Genomic DNA, 16,686 nt, shown 5'->3' on the forward strand with positions numbered 1-16,686 from the left:
TTTCACGTGTTGCCTGGTTTTGTCTGTCAACGATGGCCTCTCTTCTTGATCAAACTGTAGCACTTCATAGCTCTAGGTATCCATTGTATTTGACTACACAATCAAAATGTAGATGGCTGTTGAATCACCAATGTTTTGATTCACAGCAGGCTTACAATGTGGACTGATTGCTTTATAAGTGTTGTACCGACACAAATGGTATACTGTTGCAAAATTTACCAAATAAATTGTTGCACGTGCCGAATACAACCTTACTGTGAAATGCAAGCCCTTAACCAACAATGGAGATTTAAGAAAAAAGTGAACTAAATAAAAAAACATTTAAAAACAGCAACAATAACGAGGCTATATACAGGGGGTACCAGTACCGTCAATGTGTGGGGGTACAAGATAGTCGAGGTAATATGTACATGAAGGTAGTGGTAAAGTGACTATAGATAATAAACAGCGAGTAGCAGCAGCATTAAAAAAAGGAGGGGGTCAATGAAAATAGTCTGGGGAGCCATTTGATTAGCTGTTCAGCAGTCTTATGGCTTGGGGGTAGAAGCATAGACTAGCAGAGAGAACAGTCTATGACTAGGGTGGCTGGAGTCTTTGGCAATGTTTAGGGCCTTCCTCTGACACCGCCTGGTGTAGAGGTCCTGGATGGCAGGAAGCTTGGCCCCAGTGACGTACTGGGTCGTACGCACTACCCTCTGTAGTGCCTTGCGCTCGGAGGCCGAGCAGTTGCCATAGCAGGCAGTAATGCAACCAGTCAGGATGCTGTCGATGATGCAGCTGTATAACTTTTTGACGATCTGAAGACCCATGCCAAATCTTTTCAGTCTCCTGAGGGGGAATAGGTGTTGTCATGCCCTCTTCACGGCTGTCTTGGTGTTCACGGCTGTCTTGGACCATGATAGTTTGTTGGTGATGTGGACACCAAGGAACTTGAAGCTCTCAACCTACTCCCCTACAGCCCCATCGATGAGAATGTGGGTGTGCTCGGCCCTCCGTTTCCTGTAGTCCACGATCATCCCCTTTGTCTTGATCATGTTGAGGGAGAGGTTGTTGTCCTGGCACCACACTTCCAGCTCTCTGACCTCCCTATAGGCTGTCTCATCATTGTCTGTGATCAGGCCTTCCATCGTTGTGTCGTCTGCAAACTTAAGGATGGTGTTGGAGTCGTGCTTGGCCACGCAGTCATGGGTGAACAGGGAGTACAAGAGTGGACTAAGCACACACACCTGAAGGCCCCCCGTGTTGAGGATCAGCGTGGTAGATGTGTTGTTGCCTAGGGAGGTGTTTAGTCCCAGGGTCCTTAGCTTAGTGATGAGCTTTGAGGGTATTATGGTGTTGAACGCTGAGCTGTAGTCAATGAACAGCATTCTCAGGTAGGTGTTCCTTTTGTCCAGGTGGGAAAGGGCAGTGTTGAGTGCAATAAAGATTACGTCATCTGTAGATCTGTTGGGGCGGTATGCAAATCGAAGTGGGTCTAGGATTTCTGGGATGATGGTGTTGATGTGCGCCATGACCAGCCTTTCATAGCACTTCATTGCTACAGACGTGAGTGCTACGGGTCGGTAGTCATTTAGGCAGGTTACCTTGGTATTGTTGGGCGCAGGGACTCTTGTGGTCTGCTTGAAACATATTGGTATTACAGACTCGGACAGGTTGAACATGTCAGTAAAGCGTATGCTCGGAGTACACTTCCTGGTAATCCATCTGGTCCTGTGGCCTTGGGAATGTTGACCTATTTAAAGGTCTTACTCACATCGGCTACGGCGAGCGTGATCACACAGTCGTCCGGAACAGCTGGTGCTCTCATGCATGCTTCAGTGTTTCTTGCCTCGAAGCGCGATAGAAGTAATTTAGCTCGTCTGGTATGCTTGTGTCACTGGGCAGCTCACGGCTGGGCTTCCCTTTGTAGTTCGTAATAGTTTGGAAGCCCTGCCACATCCGACGAGCGTCGTGGCCGGTGTAGTAGGATTCAATGTTAGTCCTGTGTTTACGCTTTGCCTGTTTGATGTTTCTTCGGAGGGCATAGAGGGATTTCTTATAAGCGTCCGGGTTATAGTCCCGCTCCTTGAAAGCGGCAGCTCTACCCTTTAGCTCAGTTCGGATGTTGCCTGTACTACACGGCTTCTGGTTGGGGTATGTACGTACAGTCACTGGGGACAACGTCATCGATGCACTTATTGATGAATCCGGTGACTGATGTGGTATACGCCTCAATGCCATCGGATGAGTCCCGGAACATATTCCAGTCTGTGCTAGCAAAACAGTCCTGTAGCTTAGCATCTGCGTTATCTGACCACTTCCGTATTGAGCAAGTCACTGATACTTCCTGCTTTAGTTTTTGCTTGTAAGTAGGAATCAGGAGGATAGAATTATGTTCAGATTTGCCAAATGAAGGGCAAGGGATAGCTTTGAAATCATCTCTGTGTATGGGGAAATCGTCTCTGTGTTTTTTTTTTAAACATCAAATAATGAAGTAAGCTGTTAACCCATTACACCGCTGTTTTTTAATGATGACCTGCTCGTCCCATTAAAATTGCATTTGACCTCTCAACAAATGCAGTACTAACAGGGCTATTCAATCATGTCCTTAAGGGCTGATGTACTGCTGTTTTTCTTTATTTGGCAGGAAATGTATTAATGAATGCCACTGATTTACCATGAGTCAGCTCACCTGCATGGTGTCCCAGGTCTAAATCCTTCCCTGATTCGAGGAGAGTAATAAAAACCAGCAGTTTTGCAGCCCTCACACACAAGGGGATTTGCTTGTACCAAATGTGGTTATTGATTGTATACACTTTTTTTGTTATATACAAAACTGCCATAATAGCTATATTTTTTAGAAGGAACCTGGGGTGTCTTGGAGAACTTACAACTTCACCAAATTAAGGGAAAATGTTTTCAGCCCTTGCTCTAAAAGGGAACATTTTCAATAGCCTCTCTCTCACCACATTTGACTGAAACAAAGCAGGGCTCCAACTCCTTTCTCTAAATAATGAGCCAAGGGAGGACTGGTGTGTGTGCCACAAATAGCAAAGAGTGAGCCCTGTCTTTTACCACAATTTGGAATGAGGGGGGCATACCTCGACCCCAACCGAGGAGGCATGTGTGCGCATTTAGACCGCTCCGTGTACATCGTGGAATTTCAAAACCGTTACTTTACAAGTACTCCTCAACTATCCAGTTGAAACGGATCTATGGTATAAACTCCACTTATTTTTTTCTTTTCCCGAGGGAGTTTTAATTTTGGGAACCAGTAGCCCTGTGTGTGACACTGTAATCCAGCCGTCCGCACGGAAAGGAAGTTCGGCTACTGTTTACTTTTTTATCAGAGTAGCCTAACCCAAACCAGGTGAAGTCTCCCCCCGGTGCGCGGCCAGCGCTCCGTATATAGTGGAAACCCTCTTTGTGGTCTGTAACCTATTTCAGGGTCTGAAGTCTTGGTGAAGTTCTTCATTTTTCTAACTTCAGTTTGGCTCTATCTGTGTCTGACGGGATGTTTTCATGCGTCCTGCCTTTGGTTGTGGATGGGAATGGCAGTTTTCTGACAGCGCGCAATAGCAGAGTCTGATCTAGCCACAGTCATGATGTTCTGCTTCTCGAGAATGTTTTTAATCATCTGAGGGGCACTCTTCCCCAAAGGAAGCGAGAGTGAAAACTTTCCCCATCTCTCTCTGAACTCCATAGTGTTCTAGGATGTGAAAGTTGGACTGTGGCTCACTTTGATCTAACTTCATTCTCACGAATAACGGAATAACAACTTTGGGGAAAAGGTTTTGTTTGTTTGTTCCAGCTCACAAATCAACACTCGAGTTTGCCATAGTGACGATTATTGGACACCGTGGACCCTCCTCTGAAATACCAACCAGGTCATATTTGAAAGATCAAATGCGGCACAATGTTCCAGGTCTTTGTGTATTCCTGAAGTGCGTGTTTCTACAGATAGCCCCGCTGCTCTGTGTTCCTTCTATCCGGCTGGGGGAGCAGCCAGAGTGGTGTGAGGTCTGAGTGGGACGCGGAGAAGAAATAGTCTAAATATCTTCCCACATGGTATGCCTTTATTCTTCTGCCAGCAAAGTTGGGAGTGAAACGGGGATGTTTCTTCGGCGGCTCTGGACGCTCCGCCGCAGTTATTGCTCTGGACGGTTATTGCTCCTAGGGGTCGCGGTGTGTTTTTTCTACCAGACCCTGATGGTGGCACGGAGTCGGTTCAAAGGCGACCCACCCGCGGCTGATGAAGGCAACAAGTCAACGATGACTGGAGCGTTGGAGGTATTTGATGAACTTCTGCAGGACCCTGCGAGGCTTATTTCTACCTTGGAGGCTTTGGAAAGGGACAGATATGTAAGTGGGCTTATGATAGAATTGCACTTGTCTATTGTCCAATTTTTGTCCTGTGCTTTAAGTAGCCTACTTGCACTTGTGATGAACCTTGAATATTGAAGATTCAAGGATAAGCTTTGTTCCATCCCACAATGGGAAAGGACATTTCATCATCAAAACACATGGGTATAGGCTTTAAACAGTGCTGTGTTAGTTGCATGCAATAGTTGTATGTCTCTCTATGCAGCCGGTGTTTTGTCTTTGGGCTCAAAACACCGTCTGAGTTTCATTAACTTTAATGAGCAACAACCTTAGCTTCAAGCCTAACAACAACATTATTGGATGCTGACTCCTTGGCTTAGCCTATATAACTAACAGGTTGAGCCTATTGTAATTTAGTTGTCAGCCTATATAACTAACAAGTATCGTAAACTGTTTAAGAATAGTGAACCGTTTTTTTGCTATGGATATTAGTGTTGAGGTATTTAGATGAGCGTGCTTGGAGCTCGAGGCTCAATGCCCATTGGTCAGCTGGACATGTGCTCTAGAAGTATCCCGTGCGCGGCTTTATTTAATGCGAGCTCTTCGCTCCACACCGATGATTGACACCTGTATGAACCTTTAGAAAAACAAGGTTGCATATCAATTTCCCGGGTTATTTTAAGTGATTCGTTGTCTGAAAGCCATCCTTTGACAGCTCTCATGCATCCATAAAATGACAGCTGACATAATCTGAGGTAAACCAAACATGAGGGATTTAAATGTATTTATTACCCAGCTGCCTCAAATATTGCCTATGCCTTGACCATTATAGCCTTCGTTGACATTGTTTGGGCTAGCTAGAGTGTGTGTATGAATGTGTGACAAAGACTAACAGTGTGTGTTTGTGCATATGTGTGTCATAGGTGCATTTGGGTAACACAATTGGATGACAGACTGCTCTGTAATTGTGAGAGTATTTTCTGGTAATCCCACTGTTACTGTGTTTGCTTTCCAGTCTTTCAGGAAGTGTGTGTTGTATTCAGACAAGATTGACCGCTGCCATAGATCAGCTGCTAGTACCTCAGGTCACCACACAGCTCTCTGGTTACCATCTACCTCTAACATCTGATTCTAGATCAGCTCTACTTACCCACTTCTAACCTTTACCATTATGGGCTAAATTTGGAAATTGTTCTTGGAACAGTTGTTCTATTAGGTCATACTTTTCCTTCTCTCAGGTTGTCTTGGCCACTTGGAGAGGAAGAACATAATAAATAAACAAGGAGAGGGGGGAGAAGGAGGGATAGTGTTGAGAGAGATATAGAGAGGGAGACAGACAGAGAGAGGCAGTCTGTTGGACTTGTTGACTATGTGGTTGACAGGGAGAAAGCGAGCTGTCACAGCCAAATTTGTTACCCACCACAGACACACTGCCTCAGTTTAGCTGTTGAGTGCAACTCCGACTTCTAGAAACAACCCGAACAGTTCTGAATGTTGGACTTATTGTGAATCAGAAGTTTGATGTCTGAGCCATTACATTGCCCTTATTTCCCCTCTCATAATACTCAAAGGACTCTGTCATAGTTGACATTGATTGTGACTGGGGGGGGGGGGGTATGTCTAGAGCCATCGTTACAAAAGCCCTGCCACTGTAGTGTTTGTGCCTGTTACCCTCTGTGGCATGTCATAATGACTAGCTTCACACTGTGTGTATGGGGTGTTCAGTGTTTTATCTGTCTGGGGTGGGATGGTGATTGGAATTGCTGGAGAATTGTTAGGGATGGGGCATTTTGGCAAGGGTGTTTGTGTTATAGGTTTGCAATGCGTGTGTGTGAGTGTGTATCCATGTGCGTGTGTATGCAGTCAGCACCTGTGTATGGCTGTCCCAGGCTTTCCAGGGGTGCTAGCGGGGTGAGTGCTCCAGCAGTAGGCCAGTAGGAAGTGTTAGATCAGAGTTACGGAATGTGATCTTCCAGCGCTTTATCCCCTTTGAGTCTCTTCCAGACCCTGACAGCCCCATTTAGTCCCAGGGCAGGAGGCAGGAACACAGCAGGATCAGGGATCAGAAAGCCATGGAACGCAGCCTCACTCGCACACACATACACGCTGGGATTCAATGGCACTGGTACTCCCATCAGAGTGGCATTCAAACTCACCACATATGTGTGGAGCACGTTTGGTGATGTTCAGAGTGGAACCCCTGCCAGAAAGATCTGGATGCTTGTTTGCTGTTTTGACACTGATTGGCTGAAAGTGTGTATGGGAGGAGGTTCCAGCATTTGACCACTGGCACTAACCAGACTCTCTAAGCTCGGAGAAGGTCACAGAGTCCGGGAGTCAATTAGGGTGCTGGGGTGGTAGGGTCAGCGAGACAGTTAGGGTTCTGGGGTGGTAGGGTCAGGGAGACAGTTAGGGTGCTCTGGAGGTAGGGTCAGGGAGACAGTTAGGGCGCTGGGATGGTAGGATCTGGGTGTCAGTTAGGGTGCTAGGATGGTAGAGTCAGGGAGTCAGTTAGGGTGCTGGGATGGTAGAGTCAGGGAGTCAGTTAGGGCGCTGGGATGGTAGGATCAGGGAGTCAGTTAGGGTGCTGGGATGTTATGGTCAGGGAGTCAGTTAGTGTGCTGGGATGGTAGGGTCAGGGAGTCAGTTAGGGTGCTGGGATGGTAGGATCAGGGAGTCAGTTAGGGTGCTGGGATGGTAGGGTCAGGGAGTCAGTTAGGGTGCTGGGATGGTAGAGTCAGGGAGTCAGTTAGGGTGCTGGGATGGTAGAGTCAAGGAGTCAGTTAGGGTGCTAGGATGGTAGGATCAGGAAGTCAGTTAGGGTGCTGGGATGGTAGGGTCAGGGAGTCAGTTAGGGTGCTGGGATGGTAGAGTCAGGGAGTCAGTTAGGGTGCTGGGATGGTAGGGTCAGGGAGTCAGTTAGGGTGCTGGGATGGTAGGATCTGGGTGTCAGTTAGGGTGCTGGGATGGTAGGGTCAGGGAGTCAGTTAGGGTGCTGGGATGGTAGGGTCAGGGAGACAGTTAGGGCGCTGGGATGGTAGGATCAGGGAGTCAGTTAGGGTGCTAGGATGGTAGGATCAGGAAGTCAGTTAGGGTGCTGGGATGGTAGGGTCAGGGAGACAGTTAGGGCGCTGGGATGGTAGGATCAGGGAGTCAGTTAGGGTGCTGGGATGGTTGGGACAGGGAGACAGTTAGGGCGCTGAGATGGTAGGATCAGGGAGTCAGTTAGGGTGCTGGGATGGTAGAGTCAGGGAGTCAGTTAGTGTGCTGGGATGGTAGGATCAGGGAGTCAGTTAGGGTGCTGGGATGGTAGGGTCAGGGAGTCAGTTAGGGTGCTGGGATGGTAGGATCAGGGAGTCAGTTAGGGTGCTGGGATGGTAGGATCAGGAAGTCAGTTAGGGTGCTGGGATGGTAGGATCAGGGAGTCAGTTAGGGCGCTGGGATGGTAGAGTCAGGGAGTCAGTTAGGGTGCTGGGATGGTAGAGTCAGGGAGTCAGTTAGGGTGCTGGGATGGTAGGATCAGGGAGTCAGTTAGGGTGCTGGGATGGTAGAGTCAGGGAGTCAGTTAGGGTGCCAGGATGGTAGGGTCAGGAAGTCAGTTAGGGTGCTGGGATGGTAGGATCAGGGAGTCAGTTAGGGTGCTGGGATGGTAGAGTCAGGGAGTCAGTTAGGGTGCGAGGATGGTAGAGTCAGGAAGTCAGTTAGGGTGCTGGGATGGTAGAGTCAGGGAGTCAGTTAGGGCGCTGGGATGTTAGAGTCAGGGAGTCAGTTAGGGTGCTGGGATGGTAGAGTCAGGAAGTCAGTTAGGGTGCTGGGATGGTAGGAACAGGGAGTCAGTTAGGGTGCTGGGATGGTAGAGTCAGGGAGTCAGTTAGGGTGCTAGGATGGTAGAGTCAGGGAGTCAGTTAGGGCGCTGGGATGGTAGGGTCAGGGAGTCAGTTAGGGTGCTGGGATGGTAGGGTCAGCGAGACAGTTAGGGTTCTGGGGTGGTAGGGTCAGGGAGACAGTTAGGGTGCTCTGGAGGTAGGGTCAGGGAGACAGTTAGGGCGCTGGGATGGTAGGATCTGGGTGTCAGTTAGGGTGCTAGGATGGTAGAGTCAGGGAGTCAGTTAGGGTGCTGGGATGGTAGAGTCAGGGAGTCAGTTAGGGCGCTGGGATGGTAGGATCAGGGAGTCAGTTAGGGTGCTGGGATGTTATGGTCAGGGAGTCAGTTAGTGTGCTGGGATGGTAGGGTCAGGGAGTCAGTTAGGGTGCTGGGATGGTAGGATCAGGGAGTCAGTTAGGGTGCTGGGATGGTAGGGTCAGGGAGTCAGTTAGGGTGCTGGGATGGTAGAGTCAGGGAGTCAGTTAGGGTGCTGGGATGGTAGAGTCAAGGAGTCAGTTAGGGTGCTAGGATGGTAGGATCAGGAAGTCAGTTAGGGTGCTGGGATGGTAGGGTCAGGGAGTCAGTTAGGGTGCTGGGATGGTAGAGTCAGGGAGTCAGTTAGGGTGCTGGGATGGTAGGGTCAGGGAGTCAGTTAGGGTGCTGGGATGGTAGGATCAGGGAGTCAGTTAGGGTGCTGGGATGGTAGGGTCAGGGAGTCAGTTAGGGTGCTGGGATGGTAGGGTCAGGGAGACAGTTAGGGCGCTGGGATGGTAGGATCAGGGAGTCAGTTAGGGTGCTAGGATGGTAGGATCAGGAAGTCAGTTAGGGTGCTGGGATGGTAGGGTCAGGGAGACAGTTAGGGCGCTGGGATGGTAGGATCAGGGAGTCAGTTAGGGTGCTGGGATGGTAGGGACAGGGAGACAGTTAGGGCGCTGAGATGGTAGGATCAGGGAGTCAGTTAGGGTGCTGGGATGGTAGAGTCAGGGAGTCAGTTAGTGTGCTGGGATGGTAGGATCAGGGAGTCAGTTAGGGTGCTGGGATGGTAGGGTCAGGGAGTCAGTTAGGGTGCTGGGATGGTAGGATCAGGGAGTCAGTTAGGGTGCTGGGATGGTAGGATCAGGAAGTCAGTTAGGGTGCTGGGATGGTAGGATCAGGGAGTCAGTTAGGGCGCTGGGATGGTAGAGTCAGGGAGTCAGTTAGGGTGCTGGGATGGTAGAGTCAGGGAGTCAGTTAGGGTGCTGGGATGGTAGGATCAGGGAGTCAGTTAGGGTGCTGGGATGGTAGAGTCAGGGAGTCAGTTAGGGTGCCAGGATGGTAGGGTCAGGAAGTCAGTTAGGGTGCTGGGATGGTAGGATCAGGGAGTCAGTTAGGGTGCTGGGATGGTAGAGTCAGGGAGTCAGTTAGGGTGCGAGGATGGTAGAGTCAGGAAGTCAGTTAGGGTGCTGGGATGGTAGAGTCAGGGAGTCAGTTAGGGCGCTGGGATGTTAGAGTCAGGGAGTCAGTTAGGGTGCTGGGATGGTAGAGTCAGGAAGTCAGTTAGGGTGCTGGGATGGTAGGAACAGGGAGTCAGTTAGGGTGCTGGGATGGTAGAGTCAGGGAGTCAGTTAGGGTGCTAGGATGGTAGAGTCAGGGAGTCAGTTAGGGCGCTAGGATGGTAGGATCAGGGAGTCAGTTAGGGTGCTGGGATGGTAGGGTCAGGGAGTCAGTTAGGGTGCTGGGATGGTAGGATCAGGGAGTCAGTTAGGGTGCTGGGATGGTAGGGTCAGGGAGTCAGTTAGGGCGCTAGGATGGTAGGATCAGGGAGTCAGTTAGGGTGCTGGGATGGTAGGGTCAGGGAGTCAGTTAGGGTGCTGGGATGATAGAGTCAGGAAGTCAGTTAGGGTGCTGGGATGGTAGGATCAGGGAGTCAGTTAGGGTGCTGGGATGGTAGAGTCGGGGAGTCAGTTAGGGTGCTAGGATGGTAGAGTCAGGAAGTCAGTTAGGGTGCTGGGATGTTAGAGTCAGGGAGTCAGTTAGGGCGCTGGGATGTTAGAGTCAGGGAGTCAGTTAGGGTGCTGGGATGGTAGAGTCAGGAAGTCAGTTAGGGTGCTGGGATGGTAGGATCAGGGAGTCAGTTAGGGTGCTGGGATGGATGTCTGCCCATGTGTGTACCTACTCCAGTGGTGGTCAGTATCATTTAAGATGAGGGAGGACAATTCATTTTTTTCATGAGCATGGCCTTATTTCTATTACAACATATTGGATGACTGTCATTCATATTCCATTCACCTAGTTCAATGTAACAGCAATAGGTTTAGGCTACTACATGATACTAGAATTTTCCCTATACCCATCATGAGAGAGCATATGAATGAAAGTTTACAACATATGTGCACACAGGTCAAGAGAAAATTTTGAGGTGATACATTCAGTACCGTCTTGCAAACTCTTGCCTGCATCTAGCTAATCTAGGGTGTAATCATTAGTCCAACAGTTGCAAATGAGAGTTTCAATTGGACATTCAGGTATGTTTATCCCCATTTGGTTCCGTTTGCTTCCGTTTAAGAAATGTTTTTCAACAGAATTGGCGGAATGAATATACCCCTGATCACATGTAAACACAGTTCACTTTCAGCAGCCACGTTGTATTCTTTCTAGGATCTATGCACTCTCCCCCTCTCACCTTGTCCCTTCGCTTGTGGACTTCAATGCACAACACATCAGCTGTATGTGACCAGGCAAAAAAACTTTACAAGCCAAACCATGTCATAACCGCTACACACATCCTGCATCATTGTCACCATATTAGCTTAAGTAACGTCATAGTCAACATAGCTAATAGAACTAACGCGTTAGTAAACCTGCTGCAATCATGCAGTAACGTTAGAGTACAGTCAGTAAGTAGTTTAGCACTTACACCAGCTGGCGTCTGTTGCAATAAATTAGTTTTAAAAACGTACCTTGACTTGGAACCGTTCCAGTGTTGTGTTGGATAGTCATAGCCAGCTAGCTAACATAGCATACCTCTGTTTGGGCAGGGTGTTTGAGGAGGCTAAACATTTGTTAGCTAAGTAAGTGAAACTGAAAGTGAAAAAAAATTACAATCTCTCTCAATTTCTCTCTCGCTTCTCCTTCATTTTGGAAGAAATGTATTTGTTCGAAACTGTTCAACTATTGTCTTTCTCTCTCTTTGAATCAACGACTCACCATATTTTATTGTAGCTTATGCTTTCAGTACTAAATTAATTCTCTGATCCTTTGATTGGGTGGACAACATTTCAGTTCATGCTGCAAGATCTCTGATAGGTTGTAGTACGTCCTCCGGAAGTTGTCATAATTACTGTGTAAGTCTATGGAAGGGGGTGAGAACCATGAGCCTCCTAGGTTTTGTTTTGAAGTCAAAGTACCCAGAGGAGGACGGAAGCTAGCTGTCCTCCGGCTACACCATGGTGCTACCTTACAGAGTGATGTTGAGGCTACTGAAGACTATTACAAAATAGTGTTTTAATCAATTATTTGGTGACGTGATTATATTTTGTATAGTTTTATCTAAAAAAAGTTATACTTTTTAAAAATGTTTTACAATTTTTATCTTTATGAAGTTCACTGAAGACGATGGTCATTCCCTTCCTCCTTTGAGGAGCCTCCCCTGGTGTACTCTAATGGCTAGGTTCCAATATTGTTAATTAGTCCTCTACTTGGTACCTTTTCTAAATGATCTCTAATCTAACTTGAATGGACTGCTAGCAGCAATAGAAGTGGTAACATATGATACTGATAGAAGGCTAGGAATAAACTGCACCATATTACTGTACTGAGGAAGGATGGAGACACCTGTACCATATTACTGTACTGAGGAAGGATGGAGACACCTGTACCATATTACTGTACTGAGGAAGGATGGAGACACCTGTACCATATTACTGTACTGAGGAAGGATGGAGACAACTGTACCATATTACTGTACTGAGGAAGGATGGAGACACCTGCACCATATTACTGTACTGAGGAAGGATGGAGACACCTGCACCATATTACTGTACTGAGGAAGGATGGAGACACCTGCACCATATTACTGTACTGAGGAAGGATGGAGACACCTGCACCATATTACTGTACTGAGGAAGGATGGAGACACCTGCACCATATTACTGTACCGAGGAAGGATGGAGACAACTGCACCATATTACTGTACTGAGGAAGGATGGAGACACCTGTACCATATTACTGTACTGAGGAAGGATGGAGACACCTGCACCATATTACTGTACCGAGGAAGGATGGAGACAAATACTTGGAATACTGGAGATGATTTTAGACAGCTCGTCCCACCTGCCTGATGTGTGTATTACTTTACAGTACAGTAGGGCAGTTTTAAGAGCATGTACAGTTTGTCTCCAATGTGTACCCATAGTTCTTGTCCGAGGTCTGTATTGTAATTGTATGATCCCTGCATGCTTCACCACTCTTTGGAATGGATGTTTAGTAGCCAGCCAATGTGTAGTTCGATGTTTTTTATTTGATATAGGTTAATGCCTTGTCGGTTAGGTATTTCAACTGTGAGTATAGAATAGGCGGTATTGTTTGTAAGGTAATGCGGTGATAAGGAAGTATGCTCAAGTTGCCTATGGATACATGTTTAAAATGGGTACATTGATTCATTATGCATGTAGCTTTCGGTTATGTTTTAACTACTTATTTGGTTATGTAAAATTTATTTTGTTGTGATTGAAGGATGACTTTCTGATTTGTTTTGACTGCTCTCAACTCAGAACAAGATGTCTTACTCAATGTATTGAATGTGACTTGTATGGGATAGGGGGATATGCATTTTGCAGACCCCCTGCATATGGGTGTTTGGCCTTGGATGTGACTGGGTGATATGAGTCATGGAAGGGGTGTCTATATATTGCCAGTGGGCTGTACATCTGTTTCTCTGTCTGTCTCTGTGTGCATGGCTGAGATGGGAGTATTTATAACCCTGGGCCTCTCAGACACACTGAACTCTACCCATGGAGCCAGTGGTAAGACTAAGCCACATCCCGTCACCGAGAGAGAAGGTTAGGGATGGAAGGAGAGAGTGGGAAAGAGAGCCAGAAAGACGGGGCAATGAAGGGCTCAGATGGATATTTTGACAGAGGGTCAGAGGGAGTGGAGGAAGAAAAGAGGGATGAGAAATGGAGGCAGGGAGAGAATGACTGTGAGAATAAAAGAGAGAAGTAGAGAACAGAAGAAAAGCCTATTTGGCAGATCCTTCACCAGTAACCAAGCAGAGAAGCAGCATGGTAGTGCATGACCAAACAGGCCCTCCAGACCCAGATGAATACTAACACACAGACAGGGCCAGAACCGGGGCTTATACAGCCAGCCTCGGCCTCTCCAGACTCCCCTGCAGTCTCACACAAACAGGCCTTTCTCCTTTTGGCTCGCCCTCCTGTCCCCTAATTCCCCATCTCTCCCTCTCTTCCTCTCTCCCCCTCTCTCTCCTCCCTCTCCCCAGACAGCTAAACTTTCACACATTTATTTTCCTTCTAAACGAGTGCAAGGCCCATTAACCCTCTGCATTCCTCCGTCTCTCCACGGATGGAGGGAAACATGGTCCTTATAGCGCACGGTTAACAGACCCACCTCAGAGGGCTAGCTATCACACACTGGATGTGGTATGTGAAGTAAACCCAGGGGAGATTTATGTGGGTTGACTTTTCACAGTCGTATGGAAACGCTTTGATTTGTATGGGCTGCTGAGATCATGTGAATCACTCATAACTATTGTAGTACTCTCAGTCCATTGAAAGCTGTCTTTCCCCATATTTACTAACAGTTTCAGTGTAGTTACTATTGTCGTGGAAGGCTGGGGTTAAAATGTCTGGAAACCAACCCAGAGCAGAGCACCACCCAGTTCCCATGTGACCATCCAAAAAAACTGCTGTGACATCACATCACTCTGTTGCGTTCAAATTTCAGCAGTGGTGGCAGAGAATGTGGGGCATAACCTGGCTGTACTTCATATTCAAGCCAATAAGCTGTATTGAGTAATGCATTTGGGGGAGGATGTGGACGATGTTGAAGTCTTGTGGTCTGGGGTCAAGTTTAGCGTCACAATTGGTTTGGTAGTGTGTTCACGTACTGTGTGTATGGGTCTTCATCATCTGGACTGGAGCGAGGGGTTAAGGTGACGATGTTCACCATAACCTTATGTCTGCTAGCATCAGAGCCGTTGCCAGGGGCATAGCCACTGGAAGTAGTTTGAGGGAGGGGTTGCTGTACGTTTTGGTGCCAAATGTTTTCATTCAGATTTTTCAGGGGGTTCTGCAGCACCCTCAGCTCCCCTACCTCCCGCGGCTATGGCCTGGTGGTTGCCATGGGGTGGAAGGGAAAAGGAAAGGGGGATACCTGTCGGCTCTGACCTTAGATAACTCTGTTTTCTTTATATTTTGGTTAGGTCAGGGTGTGACAAGGGTGGGTATGCTAGTTTTTGTATTGTCTAGGGTTTTTGTATGTCTAGGGGTTTTGTAGGTCTAGATAATTTGTATGTCTATGGTGGCCTGATATGGTTCCCAATCAGAGGCAGCTGTTTATCGTTGTCTCTGATTGGGGATCATATTTAGGTAGCCATTTTCCCTTTTGTGTTTGTGGGTTCTTGTTCTATGTTTAGTTGCCTGTCTGCACCATTCATATTAGCTTCACGGTTTGTTTTGTTGTTTTGTTAGTTTGTTCAGTGTTCATTCTTCTAATAAATATAGAATGTACGCATACAACGCTGCGCCTTGGTCCGATTCATACGACGGACGTGACAATACCTAGTCAGTTGTACAACTGAATGCCTTCAACTGAAATGTGTCTTCCGCATTTAACCCAACCCCTCTGAATCAGAAAGGTGCGGAGGGTTGCCTAATTTTGACATCCACATCTTCGGTGCCCGGGGAACAGTGGGTTAACTGCCTTGCTAAGGCGCAGAACGACAGATTTTTACCTTTCGGTTACTGGCCCAACGCTCTAACCACTAGAAGGACCAGAGAGCGTGACCTGTTGGGAAGGATCATAGGTCGGGCCCAGTCAGCCAGGACTGTTAAAGATAGCAGGTCTATTAATATATGACTAAATCTGGGATACTGGGATTCAACATATACTAACTACTGTACACTCAATTATACTGCCCCTCTGACTGCTAGAGGTGCTCCACTGTCTGTCACAGGGTTGTTATGGGGATGAGGGGCGGGGTCAGGTTTTTTTCTCGTTGGTGATGTCAGCACTGGCAGATTAGGTCATTTTAGAAAACATGGAAAACACTTCATTTTAAGGGCTGCTTGTTAACTCATTAGAAACCATTAGTAAATAGTTTGTTCATCATTGGAAAACTCAACTTTTAATAAATCATCAATCGTCTGTATTCACAATACTATTTCAGTACGTGCAAAGAGGCATTATGCAGTATTGATTAAAAACTTCTGTGCTCATCAAATCAGTTACCAAATGAAAAAGTGGAAGCAATTTCCTCGGTAAACCTGAGCTCATGGCTGTGTGCTGTGTATACCAAAACAGTATAATCAATACAAACATAATTTCCCCAGCAGTGGTTCTCACTCTGCCAAATAAACTGTTTATGAGTGTATTTAATATGAGTCCCTCTCGGCTGCAGATTATATTGAAGGTGCGCTGCTCAGAGGATTGCCTCTGTTGTATAAACACCTTGATTCGATTCCCCGCTTATCAAGGTAATATTATTCTAATATTTCACTCTGTGTTATGGGCCAACTGTAAACTCGCTCCTTCCTTGCTGGAGGAAGAAGAGAGGAGAGGGGGGATGGAGTGTATTTGTTATTACTCAGGGAGAAAGGGAGCGAGGGAGAGGAAGAAAAATTGAAGAGGACAGAAAGAGGTCTAGTTCTAGGCCTAGGCTAACAATTTGGGGAATCTCCTAATGAAATAATAATGTTTGTGTCTGAACTGGGCCATGGTGGATTGGCAGGCAGGGAGGCAGCAGGATGAGCACTGTGGAATAATTGCATGTTTGAGATTAGTATCTGGGGGAAGAGAGGATGGAGGAGGGAGTGTGTGTATTGGAGGGTGGAGAGAGGAGGGGGTGTGGGTGTGTGTTGATTGGAGGGTGGAGAGAGGAGGGCACTGTGGGTGTGTATGTATTGGAAGGTGGAGAGAGTGGGTGTGGGTGTATTGGAGGGTGGAAAGGATTCTGCGGAGCTGGTTGGAGGGGGTTGGGAGGGGAGAGAGAGAGAGACTGGTTGTAGTTATGGGGGTCTTGTGACATTCCCTCTGATGTGTCCTGCAGCTCCCAGATGGAAACGTTTACAGGCCATGCCACCACAGGCCTCGGAAGAACGAGAGGAACGAAAGAGAGAAAATAGAGAGACTGGACAGGAATGGTATGGAGAGAGAGAGACTGGAGCGAGTGATTTAAAGGGAGAAGAGAGAGAGAGCGGGGGGACAACTGGAGAGCAAAAGAGATAGAAAGACTGGAGAGAGAGACCAAATGAAAAGGAGCAAGGGATAAGAGAGAGGAAGAGACTTGATAGAGATACAAA

General features: G+C 47.4%; 1 protein-coding gene across 1 annotated transcript in view; it reads left to right on the forward strand.

Moving 5' to 3' along the window:
- The first annotated feature begins 2,992 nt into the window (after nucleotides 1-2,992).
- The window catches only part of LOC129838329 (cadherin-like and PC-esterase domain-containing protein 1), a 79,008-nt gene continuing 65,314 nt past the window's right edge, over nucleotides 2,993-16,686 (forward strand). Inside the window, exon 1 of the mRNA XM_055905259.1 lies at nucleotides 2,993-4,341. Within this exon, the coding sequence (XP_055761234.1) occupies nucleotides 4,045-4,341 (297 nt within the window). The 5' untranslated portion in view covers nucleotides 2,993-4,044. The remainder of the gene's footprint in view (nucleotides 4,342-16,686) is intronic.

This window comes from Salvelinus fontinalis, chromosome 39 (assembly GCF_029448725.1).
Source record: "Salvelinus fontinalis isolate EN_2023a chromosome 39, ASM2944872v1, whole genome shotgun sequence".
NCBI classification, from domain to species: domain Eukaryota; kingdom Metazoa; phylum Chordata; class Actinopteri; order Salmoniformes; family Salmonidae; genus Salvelinus; species Salvelinus fontinalis.